The sequence below is a fragment of the Rosa chinensis genome, chromosome 7 (genome assembly GCF_002994745.2).
Source record: "Rosa chinensis cultivar Old Blush chromosome 7, RchiOBHm-V2, whole genome shotgun sequence".
Classification (NCBI taxonomy): Eukaryota; Viridiplantae; Streptophyta; class Magnoliopsida; order Rosales; family Rosaceae; genus Rosa; species Rosa chinensis.
Window position 1 is genome coordinate 10,174,522 of NC_037094.1, and position 26,322 is coordinate 10,200,843.

General features: G+C 36.5%; 1 protein-coding gene across 1 annotated transcript; it reads left to right on the plus strand.

Moving 5' to 3' along the window:
• The first annotated feature begins 2,165 nt into the window (after window positions 1-2,165).
• Window positions 2,166-25,899, plus strand: LOC112175534 (callose synthase 10). Its single transcript, XM_024313210.2, has 51 exons — window positions 2,166-2,656; window positions 3,097-3,194; window positions 3,390-3,553; window positions 4,379-4,490; window positions 4,724-4,834; window positions 4,972-5,097; window positions 5,231-5,320; window positions 6,380-6,477; window positions 6,561-6,678; window positions 7,258-7,386; window positions 8,191-8,267; window positions 8,350-8,428; window positions 9,306-9,398; window positions 9,490-9,592; window positions 9,735-9,858; window positions 9,947-10,133; window positions 10,216-10,268; window positions 11,545-11,605; window positions 12,193-12,274; window positions 13,227-13,276; window positions 13,432-13,518; window positions 13,826-13,914; window positions 14,342-14,369; window positions 14,880-14,977; window positions 15,101-15,182; window positions 15,276-15,436; window positions 15,552-15,672; window positions 16,013-16,110; window positions 16,210-16,300; window positions 16,425-16,585; window positions 16,672-16,781; window positions 17,423-17,557; window positions 17,691-17,759; window positions 17,850-18,021; window positions 19,041-19,158; window positions 19,873-19,992; window positions 20,262-20,377; window positions 20,474-20,557; window positions 21,142-21,254; window positions 21,601-21,653; window positions 21,737-21,913; window positions 22,016-22,063; window positions 22,562-22,720; window positions 23,601-23,714; window positions 23,811-23,899; window positions 24,016-24,174; window positions 24,312-24,414; window positions 24,700-24,819; window positions 24,983-25,033; window positions 25,149-25,331; window positions 25,452-25,899. Exons 1-51 carry the CDS (start codon window positions 2,449-2,451, stop codon window positions 25,686-25,688), a joined length of 5,709 nt encoding a protein of 1,902 aa, XP_024168978.1. The 5' UTR covers window positions 2,166-2,448; the 3' UTR covers window positions 25,689-25,899.
• The last annotated feature ends 423 nt before the right edge of the window (window positions 25,900-26,322 follow it).

The following is a 26,322-nucleotide window of genomic DNA, read 5'->3' on the forward strand; positions in this document are numbered from 1 at the left end:
CACCGTGATACATAGGATAGACCAACTATATTTGAACTTATCGCCCATTTATTAAAGTGAGCCTATAACTATGCCAGACATTTACATAGTTTATAGGCTAAACATAAAGAAAAACCCTATATCTTCTCCTTGCCCATTAGACTAGGGCTTGGAGGCTTACCTGAATACAGAACACTTAGGACATCGTCCGCGGGGACCTTTTTTGCTTTGGGAGGATTTTTATTCTTGGCTCCCAATGGCCTACCTCTCTTCTTCTTTCCTCCATGCAACTCAACTTGTGAAGGTTTAGGCATCATGACCTCTGTCGGCACAAGCATACCACCTGGGGTCTCCACCAATCCCAGAGATTTGGCATTGAATTTAGTAGGGAATGCAGGCAGTTTTACCTTCTTGGAGGGAGCAATAGGGCTTGTTTTGCCCTCCAGTAAATCAGACATCAAGAATTGTAGCTTTTTTGGAGATGGGAAGGGGCCGATCTCTCTTGGTAGGTTGGTCAGTTACAACCGATACCAATGCCAATGCATTGTCTTCATGAGCTTGTGGTTTTTCTGTATGACGAAGAACAATAGGTTTACGTACCTTACTTGTCTCAGCACCTCCAAAAAGAGATCTTCCCACCGGTGGAAGAATGGGGGTGGTAAGCCCTTGGAAGTGAAACAAACCATCCTTGAACTGATTTTCCTGAAACCCTAAAAAGGAACTATTGAGCGCAAGCTTTCTTGCCTTCGGTGTAGGAGCCACCATGACTGCCGGGGCAGTGATTTCAGTTTTGCAGGCATCCCCCTTATGAGACACACAAAAGCATATGCTGCATTTGCCCACAAGATTCTCAAAAAAGAAGTAGACTTCCTGCTCAACCCCTTTGCTAAACTTTAGGATTTTTTTCATGAAGAAGGGTTTCGAAATTGCATGAGAAACCCTAACTCTAATTTCACGATTTGCATCGAAAAGCTTCTGATCCAGATGAAGAAACTTACCCGCAACAGAGGTGACATTGGCAATAGTGTTTCTTTGCTCATATGTTGGAGGCATATTGGTGATGCGAACCCAAAAGAAAAGATCCTCCATCTCTACAGATTGCAGAGGTGCAACCCCATCGTATGGTTGAATAACAACCAAAGCACGATTGAAACTCCACGGTCCACCCATCAATACCTTATTTCTATCTCCCTGAAGATCAAAGGAGAAAAGAAAACGATTTGGGGCTTTCTGTTGAACGCTGAAGCCTTTATTCAGCACCCAAATTCAACGAAAATGCCTACGCAGGTCAGCAACATTTGTTGGCTTGAGAGCTAGAGGCCTTGCCAGAAGGTATGATTGGGCACTTCGCTGTGCCCCCCCCATTATCCATGGAGGAGATGTCAACAACCTCATTGGTAGCGATAACCAAGGAGGTAGCAAAACTTTTTGTGACAGAATCAATACTCGACATGAAGAGATCGAGATGTGGTGGTGGAAAAAGGTGGATAACGTCGACGAAGGAGGCCGACAGTTGGCTTAGGGTTTAGTGCGGCAAAACAAGGCCGCTTAGGGTTTCAACTAATAAAATTTTTTCATTCACAGGTGATTGGATCAAAGGATTCCAAATTAATCTTGGCATTGGAGGCATCTTAAATGCAGAAGCCTGGGGATTGTTCTATGGTCTCAAACTTGCTGCTGATTGTCAGATAAATAATGTGGAAATTGAAACTGATTCTGCCATCCTGGTAATGCTGATGCAGGATTACAACCTTGATTATCATCCTCTTGGCTCTTTACTTAATTGCTGCAAAGCCCTTATGGAAAAATTCCAATCTCTCACTTTGAAGCATATCTACAGGGAATCTAATATGGTTGCTAACTCTTTGGTATTCATGCTGCTAGTGCTTTTCTTGAAGACCTTGAGGAAACTTTTAGAATTAGAAGATCTTCTGCTAGGCCTAATGGTAGGCTAATTGATTAGTTTGTTTTGCTTTGCTCTTTTGCTGGGCCTTTTTAGGCTCTCTTGTAACAAAAAAAAATAAAAAGATGACTCAAAAAAAAAAAAAAACTAGAAAGAAAAAAGAAGAGACCGAGAAAAAGAGGAGAAGGACACGACCCGTTACGCGCTTCGCAGACCAAAAAAGGTCGAGTCTTACGTCTTAAGGCTCTCTTTCTCGTTTAAATACGTAAGGGTAGTTTCGTAATCTCAATCCTTCGTCCTCGCCTCGCCTCGCCTTTCCCTTCTCCTGCATTTTTGCCTTTGCAATAAGCTCAAATAGCACCCCATAACGTTCCCGGTTAAACCTTCAGATCGAAACCCCATCGTCTCCTTCATTTCACCACATTCACCTGTCCGACTCACCATCCTCGAGTCGGACCACTCAACTCGGACCGACCGAGTCACTGTTGACGCGTTTCGCCATTTCTCGAAAAATCCAGAGCTTCCACTTCAATCTCCTCTGAGGCTCTGACCCGGCCTTGCGGGGCATGGCTAGGGTTTACGACAATTGGGAGCGGCTGGTGCGAGCCACGCTCAAGAGAGAGCAGCTCAGAACTTCCGGCCAAGGCCATGAGAGGGCTCCGAGTGGAATCGCCGGCGCGGTTCCGTCGTCGCTGGGCAAGGTCTCGAATATCGATTTGATCTTGCAGGCTGCTGATGAAATTCAAGCCGAGGATGCAAACGTCTCCAGAATTCGTAAGGCTTTTTCTTCATTCTTATGAGTTTTGACTTGAATTTTGAGCAAGTTGATGCTGATTTCTTCAGTGTGGTATTGAATTTAGGGGCCGGTGCAATTGTTTACTTAGTCTGGATTCGCAAATGTACTTTGTGCTGTTTACTTGTAAAAATCTGAGCTGAGCTTAATTGAGCTTGAAAAAATATCCCTTTTTTTTGCATTTTAGTGATGCAATTACTCGGCCACGTTCAGCAACTTAAAAATGACTATGTTTAATCAATTTGAGCTTCCTACTAGGATATACCTTAGTTTTTCTTTATCTGTATCTACGTACTATTAGATTGAAGTTACCTTTGGAGTATTGGAGTTTCTTTTATGGCATTGGGATTGATAATGTCATGGTTCATAGTAGTTTTATTATGTTGATGTATTCACAAGAGTTGTATTGTTTTGATTTCAGTGTGTGAGCAGGCGTATAGTATGGCGCAAAATCTTGACCCTACTAGTGATGGAAGAGGAGTTCTTCAGTTTAAGACTGGTTTGATGTCTGTAATTAAGGTATTATCTAATCTCAGATTAGTGTCTGATGCTTTTTGAATAACACTACTTCGTAATTCTTGTTGGTTTCACTTGTGCTATGACAACTCTGTGATTTAAGATTGCTCAAACGTAGGATTTTTCTATAGTATCTTCAGTTTGTGTCCTTTAACTCTAAGATTAATTTAGCTTTCTTTATGTGACTTTTTATTTCAGCAAAAACTTGCGAAAAGGGATGGGGGTCAAATAGATCGCAATCGTGATATTGAGTACCTCTGGGAATTTTACCAGCGCTACAAGCGACGACATCACCTGGAGGATATCCAGAGGGAGGAGGAGAGAATGCGTGAATCTGGCACTTTTAGTGCTAACTTTGGAGGGTATGACCATCATTTTGCTGCTTTAGTAAATTTCTTGAAGTTCTTCCCCCCTCTCTTTCCCTTTTCTGTGAGTGCAAGATCTACATTATTGAGTTGAAGTGATCTTTACCGAGATGAGTAACGATGGAACTAATGTTGCGAATTACTTTGGTAAAATGTCTCATATATTTCATTTGATGGGCAAGCATTTCAAAGTTCTGAGGATGTTTCACAGTTTAGAATATGGTGCTTGGATCCAGATGAAAGTTCATTTTTACTTTTGATGTCAAAACATATTTTTCGTAGAATGCTGAGAGGTTGGAAATGAAACAAACAACAATTACTGGGGCGTGAAGTTTTGTTTTATGTAGATTGTAGCCTCCTTATTTATAACCTATGTCCTTGACAAGTAAATTGAATATGCTGGAATGCATAACAGAGCTAATTGTATGCTTCATTGATTGAATCTATAGCGGTGCTTATCTTCGGCCTAATTCATGTCCTGCAGCCTGTACATATTTACTCTGTTTGAGTTTGAAATTGGTAATCCAAGCTTGTTTTGAGTGGTGCTTTTACTTTCCCCTAAGCTGTCTTTTTCTTGTGCGGATTCTCTCTTTATTTTTAGCAATAAAGTATGGAATCTTTTTCATTGATGATTATATAATAGTAACAATAATAATAATAATAATAAAATAGTAAAAGGGGGCAGAAAGAGATCCTATGGGTTTCCTCCAAACAACTGGTTGTTTCAACTTATAGATTGTGAGGAAGACCTTCCCTTCACTCCTGTGGCTATAATTTTCTTCTGATGTTTTTTCATTCTTTTGTTGTTTCCTTGGACCTCAGCTATAACGAGATGAAAAAGACAATTGCTATCCTGAGGGCATTGATTGAGGTGATGGAGTTGCTCAGCAAAGATGCAGATCCTCATGGAGTTGGAAGGCAAATTACAGAGGAGGTACGTGTTATTTAGATTGGGCCAACATTTCCTATTAAAAGCCGGTTTGTGTCTTCTAGATCCGTTGTTCCCCAATGCATGTTTTTTGGGTTTTACGTTGTCCTAAGTTTGATCACATAACTAAACCATTTATTTTTTCCTTTTCCAAATATTCTGAGCATTATCGTTTTAGCTTCAGTTCGTTAGCTTGCTACATATTAATTAATTGTATTTTTTTTTTCTCTGGTTCCTAGTTGCGCAGAATTAAAAGCACTGATACCGCATTATCTAGGGAGCTCACAGCCTACAATATTGTCCCACTGGGAGCACCATCAATAACCAATGCAATTGGAGTATTTCCAGAAGTAAGTAGAGCCTAAATTATTATGAATAATAAAAAAGTACTATTTATTATTCATAAGTATAAATAACAAGTACTTTTAATATGTGCAAATTCTTTATTACTATATTTTTAGATATGCTTATTTGGTGATTCTTCCAGATTAGAGGTGCAATGTCGGCAATTAGATATACTGAACAATTCCCTAGGCTGCCAGCTAAAGTTGAGATATCTGGACAACGGGATGCGGACATGTTTGATCTTCTGGAATTTGTGTTCGGTTTTCAGGTTTGTGTTGCCCTAGATTTTCCTCTAGCCTAGTTATATGTGTGGTAAAATCTTGTGTGATATATATAACTCTATGCACACAATTTCAATGTCAAGTTCTGTTCTTATGTATCTCTAATATATGATTTGGCAGAAAGACAATGTAAGGAACCAGAGAGAGAATGTTGTCCTTACAATTGCAAATGCACAATCTCGCCTTGGTATACCTGCTCAGGCTGATCCAGTGAGTGCTTCATTGGCCTACCTTGTTATCCTCCTCCTATTCATGTGAATGGACACTTTTATTCCTATTTTTATGCTGATTCATATTCCTATTTGACTTATATCTAAATTTTGCAATGGATCTTTCTGCCATAGAAGCGCTGTTTTGAAGTTGCATTTTGTTTGTTGTCTGAAAATGTTATATTTCTGCAAAGAAAAGGAAAAAAAAAACTTTAATCGAGAGGCTGAATGAAAACTTTTCCACCTACAATACCTTTACCACCTGTTCTGTGTAGCTTATGACACAATTAATTCCAAAGAAAGTAAAGTTTAGTTAGGTTCTAGTGTTGTGTTTGCTGTTTTTTTAGTTTTTTTATTTTTTTTAATTTAGCTAAAGCAGAGTAGCTCTTTCAAAGTCTTTGTATTTCTTTCTTATAAAAAAAGGTCATTTAAACCATGAAGCATTGTTAACTTGTTGAGTTTCTGAAGCATGTTACCTTGGTATTCCTATTGAAGTAAATGTTCATAAAATTCAAGCTGTCTTTCTATTTCTTCTTCAAGCAAAAATTAACCTTTTAGATTTCTTGTTGTGCGTCTAGAAATTTGAAAATTTAATATCAAGAATTTTGAAAGCTACCAAAATAAAAGCATATATGAAGGAAAATATCACTGAATAAGTGGTTCAACTATTTGTGTTATCATAGATAAGGTTGTAGATGCTTGATCCTTTCCAGACCATACAGTGGTCTGAAGGGTAAGCTTGGCACACTGGTAAGGTTACTCTGTTGTAACCTGAAGGTCCCAGGTTTGAAGGGGAAAGTAGCCTCTCCCCAGATGGGGGTAAGAGTGTTTTCACCTGACCATCTCTAGGCTCTGCAATGGCTGGGGTCCCACGCAGAGGAGCTGTCTGTCAATTGTGCTTGTTATTCTCTCTCTTGTCTTGTAACATTGTATATGTGATTTTACAATGTTGCTTATCATTCTTTCTTTGCATGGTTTCATCATGCATTCCTTCTTAGCGTAAACAAGGAAATTCTAGCTGTGAAGCTCACTGATAAGCTATATACTTTTACAATCACAGAAGATAGACGAGAAAGCAATCAATGAGGTATTTCTGAAAGTCCTGGATAATTATATCAAATGGTGCAAATACCTGCGGAAGCGGCTTGTATGGAATAGGTAATTTCAGCAACCTAATGATTTTCTAAATACTTGATGCCTAAATGCTTTTGCACACTGCTAATTGATATCTACTTCCACAGTTTACAAGCAATTAATCGGGACAGAAAACTTTTTCTGGTGTCATTGTACTTTCTGATATGGGGTGAGGCTGCAAATGTCCGCTTTCTTCCTGAATGCATTTGCTACATATTTCACCATGTAAGACTCCAGCATTTCTAATTAACTTTTCTTGCAGTTTGATCTGTTCAGTTCATTTGGCCTTGCATATCTTGTTATTTATTTGTCTGCTAAATAGCCTCATTAACATGTTCTCTTATGGAGATTGAACTGTGCTAACTGCAAACTGGCTCCTTGTAATTTCTGATTATTCTACTCTACAGACCAATGCCTGGGTCATAAATTCAACTTCATCACAAAATCATTTGACTGCAACCTTGAAGAAAATGAAATTTAAGAGTTTTGGCTTATGTCCAAAGTATTTGCAAGTGAAATGATCTTTGAACTAAAGATGGTATTCTTAGAAAACTTCATTTTTTCAATATGTAGCAACATTTAGCTGTTGAGGATGATGTCTCCATTTACCTGATTTGTTTATATTTTTAATGGCGATTGGGAAATTGCTGGGTATGCATCATGATACCGTTTCTCCTTTGCTGTCAATTGTTTGTATTTTCGTGATTGTGTAGAGACTTTTCTAAGAGATAATAGCAGTACTTTTATTCACACTGTTCATATTATTAGTCATGAGATTTAACATCACCACTTATGGTCCTGCAGATGGCGAAAGAGTTGGATGCAATTTTAGATCATGGAGAAGCTATTCCTGCTCCTAGCTGCACAATAGGAAATGATTCTGTGTCTTTCCTTGATCAGATTGTTTATCCTATATATGAAACATTGGCAGCGGTCAGTAGATCTCCATTTTATTTCTAGTGTTTGCACATTTTATACATCTTACTTTGTAGTTTCTGTCCAAGTATAAACTAAATTTTCAAGTTGTGTCAACTTTATTGGGTGCTTTCTTAGTGGTATTGTTTTGTCTTTTACTTTTTTTATTTTTATTTTTGATTTTTATATATCTTGAACAAGATCACACTTCTCTGAAAAGGTGTGACAAAAGCTTGCCGGATCCTGCTCTATTTATTTATATCTTTTTATGGCTGCCATTCTGGAGATCATTGTGGTGTCATTGCATAAGATTCTACTACTCCTTGGTTATCTTAAGTTAACTGGCTTTTGAGATTATATGAATTTATGGCTTCCTGACCGAATCAGCATGATTCTCATTTTCACCCAAAATAAATAAAAGAAAAATTAGAAAAAAGACAAGTAAGTCTTACTTCACCTTAGGTTGCTCTTCAGTTCATTGAGATAACAATTCAAAATCTTTACTTCTGTGGTCCTTTGCTATAGAAATATTCGGAGTGTCTATTTGTGTGGTACCTATAGATCTGAAATGTTGAATGCATGGGTGGAATTTTTGGTGTTATGGTATCACTTATTATCTTTATCTAGTCGCAAAGTCTGGCTGATAAATACTCCAATGTGGGGAAGGAAGTAAGGTGGTTGCTTTGTGGGCATGACTAATATAGGGGCTTCTTTCCGATGCTTCTTTCATTTTTGAGAAGCTATCTAGTCACATAGTCTACGTGATATGTACTCCAATTGGTCTTGAGAATAACTCCTGCTTTGCTTTAACCTTGCATGCAGGAAGCTGCTAGAAACAATAATGGGAAAGCTGCACATTCAGCATGGCGGAATTATGACGACTTCAATGAATACTTTTGGTTTGTTTGCTTGTCCTTCAATTTATGGATGAATAATTTGATTCCTTCTTTAAGCCATGTGAAGTATCTGCGGAATATGTAGGTCACCTGCTTGTTTTGACTTGGGCTGGCCTATGAGGAGGGATTCCACATTTTTGTTGAAGCCTAAAAAGTGGAAAAGGGTTAGTTGTTTTGATTATTTCTCACAGAATTAATACCATATTGTATTTTTTATCCATCTAAAGTCCTGACAACTTGGACGTGGAAGTTCAGATTTTTCGTTAGCTCAAAGGGTGAGGGAGGGTGGGGAATTGTATTTGGATTAGGCTAGGTCAGGGGTTTGATCCCCTCCAATGTTACTGAAAAAAGAAGTTTTTTTTTCTCCTTCTCTTCTTCCAAAAGTCTTGCGAGTATTTTGGCATAGAGTATGAAACTAGTGCAGTGGACTTGGAGTCATTTGGAACTTACAATGGGTTGATGACCTCGTCCACTACAGTTTCTTACCTTTGTCTCTTATGGTTTTTGGTTTAGGTTGTAAACTTCTAATAAATAAAATCATTGTTTCTTCTTGAAAATAAAATAAATTTTGACTCTCAGACCTACAAATTTCAATCTTATTGTTTCTCAAAAATAAATATTAGAATCCTACTTCTTTGATCTCTCCATTCTTTATTCTTAATCCTGTGGATGATAAAAATTTAGAAATGTCTTCAATTTTATTGTTTCGCAAATATAAATATGAGAATCCTAATTCTCTAATCACTCCATTCTTTATTCTTTAAATGATAAAAAATTAGAACTGTCACTATGATGGCTCAAATTTTGTCATGGCTTAAATTTGTCTTGATGTTGTTGACATCTGGATCTCTTGGGTAATCTTGTGTTTTCAGTTCGTGCTACCTTTTTTATTTTATATTTTTATTATGATGTGGGTGGTTAACTAATAATTAGGGTAATGATAACAGTTCACTACTTGCAAGTCGTATTACATAATTGGAATAACATCCTTGAGCTTTTTTCCTTTTCCTCTTATTTTGACTATTTTCTTTGGATTGGCAGACAGGAAAGAGCACTTTCGTCGAGCATCGAACATTTCTTCACTTGTATCGAAGTTTTCATCGTCTCTGGATCTTTCTAGCTTTGATGTTCCAGGTTCATTTTGTGCTTCTGCATATCCTACTGAAGTACCGAGTTACTTTGGATTAAACTCGTTGTTGACATATGTTGTGTTTTCTCTTCGAAGGGTTTGGCAATTATAGCCTTTAATGATGGGAAGATCAATTCGGATACAGTGAAGAGTGTACTCAGCATTGGGCCGGCATTTGCTATCATGAACTTCGTAGAAAGTAAGCTCTTTTTATTATATTCAATTTTTATTATTATTGTTTTTTATGCTCCATAGTCTTCGGACTGCTTGTTGCAAGTTACTTGAAATGAAGTCGCAAAAACCCATTCTGGTTTTGCTTTAATTCTTTGGATGATGGGCAGGTAGTTTGGATGTGTTGCTCATGTTTGGGGCTTATACCACAGCCAGAGGCATGGCTATCTCAAGACTTGTAATTAGATTTTTCTGGTTTGGCTTGAGTTCTGTCGCTGTGACATATATTTATGTGTGAGTACTCCTTCAGTTGCAGAGTTTACAACTTTACCCTAACTACAGTATGAGATGAAAATTTATTTATTATATGAAATATATGCAGGAAGGTTCTGCAGGAAAGAAATGATAAATCAAATGATTCATTCTACTTTCGGATATACATTCTTGTACTGGGTGTTTATGCAGCTTTACGCCTAGTCCTTGCGCTATTACTCAAATTTCCGGCATGTCATAAGCTTTCTGAAATGTCAGATCAATCATTTTTCCAATTTTTCAAGTGGATATATGAGGTAAGTGAGCTAGATAATTTTTGGATGTTTTATGCCCCTATTTGGTGACTAATTTATTATCTGCTTAATTTGCGTATTTCAGGAGCGTTATTTTGTTGGACGTGGTCTTTATGAGGGGATGAGCGATTATCTCAGGTATATATTGATGGAACTTAATTTTTTTGGCTATTATTGTTTAAAACAAATGGTTTTTTGAGGCATTTCTGTTATGATTTTTCTCAAAATTATCCTGGTATCAGGAATCCCTTGCAGTTGAGTTAAGCTGACTCTAATTATAATAGGATTAAGTCCAAGTCTTGAGTTGTTCACTATCTGGTGTAGGTTGGAGAAACGGTTTATTTAAAACATACAAATTCTCTTATTCTACAATTAGGTATATTCACTTGACTTGTATGTATCTTCAGCCAGGAATAATTTTTGGTAGATATTCAGATAATAACAGATAGATTCATGAGACCTTTTCTTATCACTTTTGAGTTCTGGGTCTATTATAGCAGGGTGGTTCTACTGAGGACCTCTAAAACCAGACTCCATTAGGACTTTCAAATCAACAGTTGGACGACTTGTATGTTGAGGGGGAAAAAAACAAAATATTTCAGCTAAAATTCGAAACACACATCCAACCGTTGATTTGAAAGTCTTCATGGAGTCCTTATTTTAAGGTCCTCCTTACACTCTTCCTATATTATATTAAACACACACACACACACACACACACACACATATATATATATATATATATTAAAGAGGAGTTGCTCAATTTGAAATTGAAGGACCCTCATATTTCTAACATGTAATTCAATGATTGAAACCATTCATTCTCTAGTTCCCCTAAGCAAGCAGAAATTCTACAGAAAAGAAGAAAAATAAGGCCAATTCTATAACCATTAATTTTCTGAACATTTATATAGATTGCACAGTAATCAGAAATAGTGGAGGTCCGCAAATTTTAAATTGAGGGAGTCCTCTATAGTACGGGCATATATACATATACATACATATATATTATCTTCTCTTTTTTCCCACCTTTAGCCATTTTGAGTTTATCAGTTTATGAAGGCTATTTCGTATTCACTTAATATATCTCGTGTTGGGGGTTTTCAAAAATCATATTGATGAATGCAGTTAGTTCTGATCAACGGTTTGACAGCTTGGTCATTTCCATATTTGTCAATATATGCATGTCAAACTTTTTATTTGGTATATATGGTGAGCATGATCAAGCTCTGCATCTCAATATTTAAAACTATTTATGTTGAATGTTCCTGGTCTTGTTGCGCGAGTAAGATGTGCTTCTTGAAGTTTAATATTCCAAGGGTTTGGTGACATGCATTCTATTTTTTGAGAACTCCATATATGTAAAAGTGCCTGATATTTGTATTGAGTTTTCCCTGAATCTTAACTGCTGCAGGTCTGTGCTCTTTTGGGTGGTAATCTTCACATGCAAGTTCCTTTTCACGTACTTTCTCCAGGCAAGGCTATGCTTCAGTATTCCCAAGTTTAAGTGATCAATTCTACTTTTTGATTACCTGAGATCTGTATCAGACTTTAAGTTTATAGGAGACATAATGGTTGGTAGGAAAGGAAGAATGGGATTTTTTTTGTTGATGAGGAGTTGCGCTATTGTGGGGTAGAGTTGAATTCTCAGTCTCTCGGGGTATCACTGTCCAAATATTATAAAAAAAATTCTTTTGAAATTCTTTATGATTTGAGGGCGGGGGCAATGAATTGAATGTAATTTATGCATGAGGGTGTACCCTGGATATGATGTGAAGGCAGAGGAAATGGAGTTATCTTGAATAGAGTATATGCCCAGTCTTTCTTTGGGGCATTGATGTCCGATCATTTTATAAATGATCCTTCTGCAGCTCATGATCTGGGGGTGGGGCAGTTGAAGTTAATGTAACCAGGGTGGGGCTGTACCTCAGAGATGATGGAGTTGTTCTCCAGGCTGTATTTTTCTTCTGTATCTTATTACTAATGTTGGTGTTTCTATACAAAAAATGAGATGTCATATACATGCTAACCATGTCATTAATCCGTTTTTCTCTGCTTGCAGATTAAGCCTCTTGTTGAACCAACGAGAATTATTGTGAAACTTCCAGCTGTGCAATATGCATGGCATGATTTGGTCTCAAAGAGTGAGTTCCATAATATCTTGTTAACACCTGGATGCTTGACATCAGCAGTCAATCATAAGTGTATTTCATGTCATGGGATTAAGGGGGAAGAAAGAAAAAAAGAGGAAAGAGCAAAGGTTGTTGTATGTAGGCTCCATAACATTTGAAACTGCAATAGTTGATTTATCATTAGGTGAGGGAAATTGGCACCTCATATTTACATGCCACATCCAGTTTGAAGAGGGAAATGGCTTAAAAGAAGTCAAAGGTGTGGGGGATCGTAGAAAAGCTACCTTTACTTTATTACGTTGTTGGGTTCACGTCAAAATAATGATTATCTCTATTTTTCACCTTTTTCTTTTTCCTTTCCGGGTCACATCTTAATATTAGCACACTGCACTTTGCCTGATTTCCATCAACTTCTGTATTTGTGTGGCTTCCCTATGAAATTAAAATGGTGAATGGTAAAGCCAGCAACTAAAAGTAATGGATTCCTTAGGTGGATATCAGATTTCTTGGTAATGATCGTCTCTTTCTTTATTTTAAGTGAATATCGGATTACTTGGTAAGGATGGATTCTTTAGGTGGATATCAGATATCTTGGTACTGATTCTCTCTTTCTTTATTTTATGTGAGTATTTGATTTTTCCTAGATTAAATTTTGATTATGTTTTCAGAGATATTATTTTATCATTTTAGGTTTCTAGTGATAACACGTTTCCTAAAATAATTGTCATGTTGATTCCATCGGCTTTATTTGGACGTGGTGCTCTATGGCAATTCCTAATTTGAGCATACATATGTCGTTAGTTGGAAGAAATGGGTGTAATTGTTCTCTTTGTATGAAGCATTGGATGGACTCGATATTTTTTTTGGTACAAATGGGTGGTCATCTGCTATTATTTGGAACTGCGAGTGCTTGAAATAGAATTTTTCTACATGTTATTGATGTATATCTACATTTTTTTGGCAGACAACAAAAATGTGTTAACTATAGCTAGCCTATGGGCTCCTGTTGTGGCTGTGAGTATCTTCCTTCCCAGCTGTGGACTTCTTGGAAATGCGATATTTTAACTCACTTTCACAATTGAATGATGTGTTATGTTCTTCAGTTGTGAAAGAGGTATTATTCTAGGCTAGTGTTGGATTTTGTTTCTTATATTTTTCCAATGTTCCAGATCTATCTCATGGACATTCACATATGGTACACTCTTTTGTCGGCCATAATTGGCGGTGTAATGGGTGCAAGGTCTCGGTTAGGCGAGGTATATAAATCTTCTCAATTGTAGCAAATTCTCTCTTCCACAGATGGTTATCTCATTCTCTTAGGCATATTAATACTGTTATCTTACGTTTTGTAGTTGTTAGAGGAAAATGTTTAAAGATATTGTGGAACACCATACTCTATTCTTCCATCTTATTACATATATAAATAATTATTTTTCCCTCTCCGTACATCTTATTCTTCTTTCTTTGGATTTCACTGCACTTCTCATGTCATGTAATATTAAACATTTGCATTTCCTGCAGTTCTCAAACATTCAATTTTCTGCTGTTTGTTTTTTGTGACAGATACGCTCAATTGAAATGGTGCATAAACGTTTTGAGAGTTTTCCGGAAGCTTTTGTGAAGAATCTAGTTTCACAATCACAGAAACAAAGGTTTTTCCTTGGCACCTTTTTATAACATGTGTTACATAGTTGGGAAACTTTCGCTGCTATATAAAAATGCTGATCCTCCTACACGAGGATGATGTTTGCTGTTTTATTTTATTTTATTGATTTCAGAAGGTTTGATCATAGAGAGTGAAAGTGATGCAGGGACATGTTGTCCAATTTAAATGATATACGTCAAAATTCTTTGGTGCTGAATTTTTACAATTTTGATAAAAGCAAACTTTTCAAGGTTATGAAATTGTCAATATGGTTTTCATTTTTAGGGTATGATTGAGATTGTGATTTGATGTTTCAGTGTGTATTGTGTATCGTAGATATTGATAACTGATTTTCAAACGATTTGTAGTTAATCTTATCTACATTGTCCTTTATTATTGTTCATAATTAGTGTCATCTAAATTCTCCTTTTCAGGTTTCCGTCTAACAGTGAACCATCTCAGGTGAGTTCTTTTGGCTGGTTCATTTCCTTTTTGAGTATAACTACACTATTACACGTTCCCTTTTGCTCAAATAATATTGGGGAAGGAGGGATTTGAATTTGGGACCTTGGGTGAGGAAGTAAGAGAGGATCACTTAATAAGATAATATACATTTCTCTGGTTGTGAATTAAATGCTTCTACTCAGACATAGAAATTAGGTACATTTCTGATTAAAAGCTTTCGATACACAGTATAATAAATATGCTGAATTCTTTGTGGTTTTGCAAATATTGAATTTTCTCTTTGAGGAAAATATTAGTGTTTTGCATGAGAAAATATTGGTTTCACAGATATACTGGCTTTATACTGGCTTTTTATGGTGTGGATTTTTTCTTTTTTCATAGTGCTTTTTCATTTTCTGGCTCTGCATGTTTCTTTTCTCCTGTAGTCATTCCCAGAATTTTTTTTTCTTTCTATTTACTCAATATTCTTGACTTTAAGGTTTGACTGCATGAGTTGTATTCACTCAGGATTCTCAAGTCTTAAACAAGACAAATGCAACAATTTTTTCTCCATTTTGGAATGAGATAATAAAAAGCTTACGAGAGGAGGATTTTATCAGTAATAGGTAATCTGCTGTGCCTTGCTACTTTCCAATAAGAAAATTCTAAATCACTGTCCTTTGTTATCTTAATTAAGATCATTTTGTGTGGTTGCCATGTTTTGAATGCTATCATTTTAATCTTTCCAGGGAGAAGGATTTACTTTCTATTCCTAGCAACACTGGAAGTCTAAGATTAGTGCAGTGGCCTCTGTTTCTTCTAAGTAGTAAGGTACCACTGTATGGTTTTACTTGGAAAAATACAGACACCCGATTTTAGTATTTATGTCAAAATCTTTATAACTTTTTCGTTTATTATATGCAGATCTTGCTTGCAATTGATTTGGCCTTGGACTGCAAAGATACGCAGGCAGATCTTTGGAGCAGAGTATGCAGGGATGAGTACATGGCATATGCTGTTCAGGAATGCTACTACAGTATTGAAAAAATATTGTATTCTCTGGTTGAGGGTGAAGGGAGACTTTGGTATTATTTCTCTCTGTTAATTGTGATGTCAGAATGCTGTTCTCCAGTTTCAAAATTTGGAATGCTAAATATCGTGATTATCAAAGTTTAAGAGGATCTTTCTTCCTTGTGGCAGGGTGGAGAGGATCTATCGAGAGATCAACAACAGTATTATGGAGGGTTCGCTTGTTGTAACTTTAAATCTTGCAAAGCTTCCAGCAGTGCTACGAAAATTTACGGCTTTAACTGGGCTGCTGGTATTTTCTATGACCATTTACATTAAACAAGTTGTCAAAATTATGCATAGTTTAAGGCCTTTCTATTCCATCATCACTTGCTATGATAGATAAGTTGTTCACTGCTTGTAAGATTGTATTTTGTCTAGTACTTTGATTTTAGTCCATTCTGCTTGTCTGGATCAATATATGGGAGGTTGGGGATGCTGCTTATCTTTGTTAATAGTTAATACATACTGCTTTTGAAGTTGTATGAATGCTATCTAGTTTGCTGAGTTGTTTAGTTTCAGTATTACATATTACATTCTTTTTATTGTGTGAAAGTGGTTTTCTGATGTCTTGTCATTATAATTTCTGTCAGATACGTCCAGAAACCGATGTGCTTGCAAAAGGTGCCGCTAAAGCTGTATTTGATGTATATGAGGCCGTTACACATGACCTTCTGTCACCTGATTTGAGGTATATGACTTGCTACACTTCTACTTTTATGTGGTAATTACTATTTTATTGAGACTCATATTTTTTTCCTTCTCTTTTTTTATCTTCTGAACGATCCAGGGAGCAGCTCGACACATGGAGCCTTTTAGCAAAAGCAAGAAATGAAGGGCGCTTGTTTTCTAGGATAAGGTGGCCCAGTGACCCAGAAACTGTAAGTTTATTTGAATGGCAGACCAAAAACGAAAAAAAAAAAACTTGGTCTCTTTTTGTAATACGTTTTTACTTTCCAGAGTTTTTGGATTATTACTTACGTGTACTTTTATCTGTTTCTACAGAAAGACTTGGTGAAGCGACTATACCTTCTTCTTACTGTAAAGGATTCTGCAGCAAATATTCCGAAGAATCTTGAAGCAAGAAGGAGATTAGAATTTTTCACAAATTCGTTATTTATGGACATCCCTTCAGCAAAGCCAGTTAGTGAAATGGTACCTTTCAGGTACAGTTGATTTATGAGCTGAAATTTCTTTTAACTGAATATATCCTCCCTTTTCTAACTACATCTGTTGGTTTGTTTGACAACAGTGTATTCACCCCATACTACAGTGAGACTGTACTTTATAGTTCCTCCGAATTGCGGGTTGAAAATGAGGATGGAATTTCTGTTCTTTTTTATCTTCAGAAAATTTTTCCAGGTATCCTTGTATGCATGTTGGTATTTTGTAAATGAGTCCCTTATAGTGTCAAGCCTGGTTTTCATTGCAATGGTGTTTACATTTTTATGCTTCAACAAAGTCCGGCGGGAAATAATAAAAACTATCATAGAAATCAGATTCCTACAAGCTCTACACATAGACCTTCAACCCACAGCTGTTATGATTATTTTTTCTTTGATATGGATCCCTGCCCCAACTGCCCTGGGGACTCCAATCCGAGTGAAAATTTTTGTGCACAAGTTTTCTTCACGCAACGAAAAATCAAGACTGCCCTTTAGGACCACCATTGGAGCTGCGGTCTCGTCAAGGAGAAATCTTGAAAACCCCAAAGCATATTAGTACTCAGTACTAAGAGAAAAAAGGCTGAAGCTTTTGTTCAAAGTTAATTATAATTTAATGAGTTTTTTTTTTCCCTTTTATAGCACAAGACTTAGTGATGGCCAACTACCTACTTGATGACTGAAGTTACTAGAGCTTGATTTAAACATTAATGATTGTCAACTACCTAACTAAAGCCAAAACTGTTTCCCGCAAACATTATTAGTCTGCTTTACTTGATACTTTTAACTTCCCTTTGTATAAATTTATGATATATTTCTGAGAGTTTTTCTTTCATTTAGATGAGTGGGACAATTTCTTGGAACGAATTGGTCGGGACCAGTCCACTGGGGATGCTGAGCTTCAGGAAAATTCAAGTGATGCTTTGGAGCTTCGGTTTTGGGTATCTTATCGAGGACAGACTTTGGCCAGGACTGGTGTGTTTCTAAAACTCAATGGCATTAGTTGTGAAAAACTTTCCATAGTAGTCTGTTAAAAACATATGTGGCTGCTTGCTACTTCCTTTGTGTGATTTGTATCTGATTAATTTTGATTTTGTTGGAATTATAGTGCGGGGTATGATGTATTATAGAAAGGCTTTAATGTTACAGAGTTATCTTGAAAGAAGGTCATTGGGAGGTATAATGCTTTCATTAATTTGAACCTTTCTAAAGTTTATGTATGGGTTAGCACATGACATTATTTATATGCTTCTTTCTGTCCTCATAGTGGATGATTATTCTCAAGTTGATGCATTCTCAAGTCAAGACTTTGAGTCATCACTTGAATCACGAGCCCAGGCAGATTTGAAGTTTACTTATGTTGTATCCTGCCAAATCTATGGGCAACAGAAGCAGAGAAGGGCACCTGAGGCTGCTGATATATCGCTCTTGTTGCAGAGGTATAATCTTTAAATTTTAGCGAGTTAAGTTTTGAGATCTTTTGACCTTTGTCTCTTCTTGTAAACATCTGATTCATCATTTATTTATGGTAATGTTTGGTTTATAACACGACCATATCTTAACGTGGACTAAAGACTATTGGCATTGATAGTGTTTGGTATGACAACTGAAGGAAAAAAAAAAAGGTTGGGTATGTTATCTTTCAAAAGGGTCCTTCTGTCATGATGAGGAAATGCTATGCTCACATGATTGTATACCTGCATATGTTTAGAATAACTTATAAAGATCATAATGAAGAAACACATCCACAATTTACAAAATAGAAAAAAGTATTGTTTTGATGTATTTGTGAATCTGGTTCACTTTATGATGGGATTTGAGGTTCCCTTCTTGTCTAAATCCATGGCCATAATACGGATGAAATTGACTTGTGTCATTTTAAGTTTGATTGTTATCATTAGGTTATGTCAAAATTACTGAATCTAGTCTTCTCAGCTTAATTAGTCACTATCAGATGACTTATACCAGCCCAACATGTCTGTTAGTAGCGTTGTATTTAGATTGATCCACATATCTTGTTAAAGTTTGAGCATGCTACTCAAAACTTGGCAATGGGTTGAGAGGCCCAAGATTATTGTAATGTGCTTCAAGGTATCAGTTTGGTTATTTGTGACTGAACCTGACTTGATTCGTTTATTATTTATGTTATATCTAGTCATTTATTGGTTGCATAAGTTAAATTGCACAGCTATCTAATAGAAAAGCAAAACAGAGATGTGGAGTTCATAGTTCAAGTTCAAAATATATTGTAGTTTTCACAAGGTTCTTATTCAACTCCTTTGAGAATGACAGATGTCAAGGTGAAAATAAGATATTATGTCAAAGAATCAAAATATATTGAAGGTCCTACCTGAAGCATGATCTTTTCTGGAATTTTGTAGTGGTGTAGGTGTTTAAATCCTTGTTTTTTAATTTGTATTTCTATTATTATTATATCGTATATTCATTTGATTACTAGGAATGAGGCACTGCGTGTTGCATATATACATGTGGAGGAAACTGCTACCGCTGAAGGACAGATCTTGAAAGAATTTTACTCAAAGCTTGTAAAAGCTGATATGCGTGGAACGGATCAGGTAATGGGATGTTTTGTTTGCTCACTAGTTTCTCCCTGTAGTTTAAGATCTTGTCTAGTATAGAATACATATGTTTTTGCACATTATTTTCTTAATGTTAATGTTTATTTTCAGTTAGTGAAGTATTTAATTGAACAACTATTATATTAGTTGGGCGGGTTAAACATACAAGTATAATTTTGACTTAGCACAGTTAATATCAGCTAACATTCAGCACTTACTCTGAGACATCTGAGTCAGCTCCTTCTTGGGGTAATCATGGTTCTCATGTACACTCACTAGCAATGTTTCAGAAGCTTTTTTTAGGTGGGCCAGATTTGCCTCAGAGGGCCCAAAAACATGAGTCTGGAAAGTGCACATCTCAGGCCGATAGTTGTCAATTTCTGGTAATGCGGAGGCGAAGTGGAAGATGGCTCGCCTTGTGCCTTATGCCTTCGTGTTTCAAAACATTGCTCACTGTCTGAGTGACACTCGATGACTCTAATGACATATTTACATTATCTAACCCAAAACCTGAAGTCATAACTCATAATGGAGTCTAGTTAAATAGTCATAGTTATGTATCTAATTATCTATATTAGGCGGTGGGTTTCTCTAACATGTGGCTAATGCTCAAATTTGCTAATTGCTTGCAACCCAAATTACTATCTAATTGCACATAATTTATGTCTACATGCTAATGAGGTTTTATTCTTATCTACTGTTAATTCATAGGAGATATATTCCATTAAACTTCCTGGTGATCCAAAGCTTGGTGAAGGGAAGCCTGAAAATCAAAACCATGCTATAGTCTTCACTCGCGGGGAAGCTGTTCAAACTATTGACATGAACCAGGTGACAAACTGTTCAGACTCTTAACTTGATTTTTCGTTGGTGTGCATGCTTTGCCCCTTTTTAGTTTTTGGGTGGTTGGGTTAAGATCGGCAGGCCTAGTCATGGATGTTCGACAGGCCTAGTCATGGATGTTTATATTAGTTGAGTGTTGGCTAACTATCATTCATTTTGCTGTATTAACATCAGTTCTTGAACTAGAGTTCTTCAACATTAGGAAGAATTATTGGAAAAGATACCAAATTTACGATATATGCTCTTTCATTCTGTAGGACAATTACCTTGAGGAGGCAATGAAAATGAGAAATCTTCTCGAGGAGTTTCACAAAAATCACGGTCTTCGCCCCCCATCTATTCTTGGTGTGAGAGAGCATGTATTTACTGGAAGGTTTGGCTATTTCTTCCATTTTATTTACCTTTTGGATGATGGCTAGCATGACTAGTTTGATCATCGCTTACTTGTGTGTTTTATGTCTCCATGCAGTGTCTCATCTTTAGCATGGTTCATGTCCAATCAAGAGACTAGCTTTGTAACTTTAGCTCAACGTGTTTTAGCATTCCCTCTCAAGTGAGTATTTCATAACTTGACCGCATTTGTGCTGATCAATTTGAAATTGTGGTTACAAATCATTACCTATGGCATAGGCTTGAATTTGTTTTCTGTCTAATTGTTATTTGTGTGGGATTGAGTTTGAGTTTTTTTTTTTTTCCTTTTCTTGGAGCAATGCACTTTGCCATTTTCATAGAAGATGGGTTCCTCTTCGGCACTTTTATGAACTTGTTTTGGTGATTTTAGCAACTTTGTACCCTGCAAATGCTTGTTCTGTGTTTTTACTGTTGTGGTTTTTTACATTTGTTGGCATGTCTCGGATGTATTATCTGCTTGCTTTTGTGCATCTCAATGCATGTGATGTACACGTCACCAGTGTGTTCACTTTTTGATGGCTAGTTTAAATTGCTCTGTTATACATTGTTACATTAATACACATTTTTTCTGTGTGGTGCCTCCATATTAAGGAATACAGGTGTGACTTTAAAATACTATTGAAAATAGGCTTAGACTGAGTGCCTTTTCCTTTTCTTTTACTTATTGGTCAGGAAAATAGAGTAAAAATTTGGGAGAATTTGCTAATTCCTTTTCTTCATATGCAGAGTTCGTATGCATTATGGGCATCCTGATGTGTTTGATCGCATCTTTCACATTACTCGAGGTGGAATTAGTAAAGCTTCACGTGTTATTAACATCAGTGAAGATATTTTTGCAGGTAAGCATATAGGATGGTGATAAGTTGTTTCCTTAATTACAGTTCACTTTGATACAATGGCTATGGTAATATTTCTTAGTTATTGATTAAAATATAAAGATGTTACCGCCACTGAATTGTTTTTGAATAATATATCGGTTGGGTAGAAGAGTTTTCCCTTGTTTGTCAATTTTTTACATTTAATCATTGTCTATGATTACTTCATAATTTAAGGAAGGATTTCAATTTTAGGTTATCTTTATGCATAGTTATCTAATCCATGTCCCTCCATACTTCCAAGAATCCAAGTGATGGCTTTCATGTACTTTTCGCCTAATATCTACTTTACTAAAACCAAATTTTGCAGGGTTCAACTCCACATTAAGGCAGGGTAACATTACCCACCACGAATACATTCAGGTTCCGTATTAATGCAAATGTTTTTGAACATATAACAACCTATATGTAGTTTTGGTCTCTTGATAGCATGCCTCTTTGTTTAGGTTGGGAAAGGAAGGGATGTTGGCCTGAACCAGATTGCATTGTTTGAAGGGAAAGTTGCAGGTGGAAATGGGGAGCAAGTCCTTAGTAGGGATGTCTACAGGCTTGGGCAACTTCTTGATTTTTTCAGAATGTTCTCTTTCTTCTACACAACAGTTGGTTACTATGTGTGTACAATGGTATTTGCTCCTATGACTCCTGAGTATTTATTTTCTTATACACTGGTTTCCACAAAGTTCTATTTTCTGGAGGTTTGTGATAACGATTTGTTCACAATGCAGATGACCGTCCTCATTGTATACATCTTCCTGTATGGAAGGGCGTACCTGGTATGTGGTAAATTAAAGTGGAATTTTTTAAGTAAAGTTTCTGCCTACCTTGCATGACTAGTTTTTTTTTTTTTCTTCTCCCTCTGAATAGGAAATAATAAAGTTCGTTATTACAATTCTGTTGAAAAGATGAGACCTAGAGGCTAGAGATGTTAAATTTCACCAGTTATTGTAATTTATCTTAAAAAGTATATCAGATGGTGTCATGGAGAGGCTGGAATTTGGGTAATGGTACGTGTGAATAGGTTCTTCATTTTCGAGCTGAACCTTTGCAGTAATATTGCATGGAAGTTTAGAAGTTTGGAAAATCATGAATTATTACAGATATCTAGTTTTTTCAATATATGGTATTTATATTTCCTGAATATTTTGGATTTTTGTGCCACCATCTTTTGTGTTCCGTCCAGTTTCCACCTCTTTGGAAAAAACAGTTTGGTGGTGAACCTGCTTAACTAAATGAATATGAGATAGATGATGCCTTGTTGCTATATTTTGTAGGCTTTCTCTGGACTTGATCGTGCAATTGCGAAGGAAGCAAAAATATCGGGTAACACAGCATTAGATGCTGTTCTTAATGCACAGTTTTTGGTGCAGATTGGAATTTTCACAGCAGTCCCAATGATAATGGGTTTTATACTTGAATTGGGATTACTAAAGGTACTATTTAATTGTTAATGTACACTTCAACTTCTACCTTGACTTCATAAGTTCTGTAGGCTTTTAGCTTTTGCTTACATTTATGATTATAATTGTCTACGATGAATTCGTTCTGGGTCTAGTACATATCCGAAATGGAATTAGATCACTAATTGTCATAGTTTGAACGGATATCCAAGATCTTTATTGATTTGTTTAGTCAACTTTAAAAAGAGGTCCATATCTTTTCTCTGGATTGAAGTGCAAGTTCTTGGTGTTATTAACAACCTAAGAAGAAATAGTGGGGGAGGAGGGTTCTCCATGATAGTTTTTTTTTTTTTTTAAATTGAAAAAGAGGTTAGATGCATTGGCTTTTTTCACCTTTTGGGATAAATTATTTTCAAAGCTCTTGAGATTGTAAAGGGAAGACAAGGCAAAAGAATATCTCAACTTTTCATAGCAATGCATTTGGTATATTTAAATCGTTAGCAATATCGGTACTGATAGTGACTTGGTAGTGTTGTGTTTCCTACTTTGTATCGCAATATGTATATATTAGTTCCTTTGTAATTGGGTTTTGATTTCAAATACAAAAGATCCAAGATAAAAAATTTAGATCACGTTTTGCTGGCTTTGAATTGTGGTCGTTGGATCTTTGTAATGTATTGGTCACATTAGTTTGATTTTGGGTTTTGTCCAAGCTCCATATCCCTGATGTACCTGACTGACTTGTAATTTTATATATATATTTTTGTTATTAAAGCCTTTTGCTTGGGGAATTCTTTCCTAAAATGAAAGCAATGTCATTTCCCTTGGCAATGAACTTAATTAATTACAAGAGCTTTTTTATTAGACCCAAAAAAAAAAAAGTTTGTAATCAGAGTGCTTTTATGTATTGCAGGCGGTTTTCAGTTTTATCACTATGCAGCTGCAGTTGTGTTCTGTGTTCTTCACATTCTCTTTGGGAACTAGAACTCATTATTTTGGACGTACCATCCTCCATGGAGGTGCAAAAGTATGGACTCGCCTGATATTTGTTTTTCTTCCCTATACAATTTTTTTTTTTGGTAATTTAACTGGGTTATATTTGTATGGTTCATTTCACTTACAGTACCGAGCAACTGGTAGGGGGTTTGTTGTCCGACACATAAAGTTTGCTGATAATTATAGGCTCTACTCTAGAAGCCATTTCGTCAAAGCGTGAGTCATGCTTTCCTGTGAAGAATGCTAACTGAATTTCCCTTAAATGTTTTGGTGTTTGTTGTTATAGGCTCATGATTCTCTTAAGCCGTTTTTGTTTGTCTTATGACTGGCAGGCTTGAAGTGGCCCTTCTCCTCATAGTTTACATTGCATATGGGTACGCGGATGGTGGTGCTGTTTCTTATATTCTGCTAACTCTTAGCAGTTGGTTCCTCGTCATCTCCTGGCTGTTTGCTCCCTACATCTTTAATCCTTCCGGTTTTGAGTGGCAAAAGTATGTCCTTAAGCATTTCGGTCTACTTGTGGAATATCTAGAAGTATTTTGTTTTCATTTCAGGCTGACTTTTGATTGTATATATGTGAAACAGCTATTCATCTATTGTGGGCTTGTTTTACTTTTATATAAATCAGGACAGTGGAAGATTTTGATGATTGGACAAGTTGGCTTCTTTACAAAGGTGGAGTAGGAGTTAAGGGAGAAAATAGCTGGGAATCTTGGTGGGATGAGGAGCAGGTTTGTAACTGACCAATTATTTGTGAACTTGTTACAGTTTACATTAGTTTTCATTTTTTTTTTGTTCTGAACTTATAACTTGGCAAGTGTGTGTTTCTATCCACGCGCACCCTCACCATTTTCTGGTGTTAAACATAGTTCGTCTTGTTGTATCGGATTAGGGGTTGAGGGGAAGAGATGAATCACATATCTAGGAATGTTTCCATTTTACGTGTTTACGTTGTTTCTTTCTGGCCACATCTTTTTTTTTTATTTCATACGATCAGTTGCATTCTATTTGTGCAGATGCATATTCAAACATTGAGAGGTCGTATCTTGGAAACAATTTTGAGCTTGAGATTCTTCTTATTTCAATATGGCATTGTTTACAAACTCCATCTCACTGGGAAGGACACATCACTCGCGGTACACTTCACCTCCTTCTTTTTTGTCATTTTGCTTATAGCAAATACTTTGATGTCCATGCATTAAGCTTTTTTTTTTTCTTAATCTGGGGAGGATACATTTCTATTTGGGTTTATTCGCTGTTTATCTTGACACCTTTTTGTTTCCGTTTTGATAAATCCAGATATACGGCTTCTCTTGGGTTGTGCTGATAACTGTTGTCATGATATTCAAGGTTTGTTTCATGAAATCTATCTTCTCCTTGCCGTGTGTCCTATTCCATGCCTGAATAATGTTATTGGAAGTTTGGAACTCATATCCTTCATGACTGAACTGCTTCTAAAATGTAGGTGTTCACCTTGAGTCAGAAAAAGTCGGCCAAATTCCAGCTGTTCATGAGATTTACACAGGGTGTCACGTCCATGGGACTGGTTGCAGCTATTGTTCTACTTGTTATATTCACGAGGCTTTCAATAGCAGACCTGTTTGCAAGCATACTTGCAATCATTCCGACCGGATGGGCCATAATATGTGTAAGTTAATCTCTTAGCCTCGCATTCGTTTTATTGCACGATCACCTGCTATTCACTATGAATTGTGTGATTTTGACTCTTTTTTTAAGCAGTATTTTTTTTTTTGGATGCCTGAAACAGCTAGCCATCACGTGGAAGAGCATTGTCAGGAGTCTTGGTTTATGGGACTCGGTGAGGGAGTTTGCCAGAATGTACGATGCTGGTATGGGTATGCTCATTTTTGCTCCTATAGCATTCTTGTCATGGTTCCCGTTCATCTCCACCTTCCAGTCTCGGCTTCTGTTTAACCAAGCATTTAGTCGGGGGTTGGAGATCTCTCTCATCCTTGCTGGAAACAAAGCTAACGTGGATGTCTGATTAGCACATCCTTCCCCTAAAAATTTTTAGCTGCTTGAACTTTCAGGAGATTGTATATTTTTGATTGGCCATTTTGGTCTTACGGTACTTTAGTTTTTGTACAACATCAAAGTAGAAAATCGACTATTTTTGTAAATAGATGGTGTTAAAAAAAAAAAAATTTATTGTAGCTGGGTTCCCGAACTCTAAAGTTGACTCATATTTTTCCAAATGACAAGCTAGCTCTTATGACTGCTGCCAATGCTATTCCTGGTTCCAAACAGAATTCTAGTTCAGACTAGTTGGACATGCATCCCCAAATCATATATTTGAACAATAACTAGCCGGATGAGAAGGATTCGCTCTGAAACTTGGTCATTTATTCTACTTCAGGCATTGATGCCTTGCATGGTAAGATATCTAATGCTTCTACCACTGCGTTGGATAACCTGGAACTATGTGAATCAAGATCTTGGTTTCCTCTAGTCGTGTTGTATCAAAAATAACGGAGGGTTCATGAATTCCGACCAAATGTTTTAAAAATCTGATCACCAGGAAACTGAAAAATTGTAGGCATGACGCGTTTATAAACCTCTCTTACGGGTTTGTTTTACAGTTATTAAGAGGACCATTCTACCATTTCTGGTAGAACCAA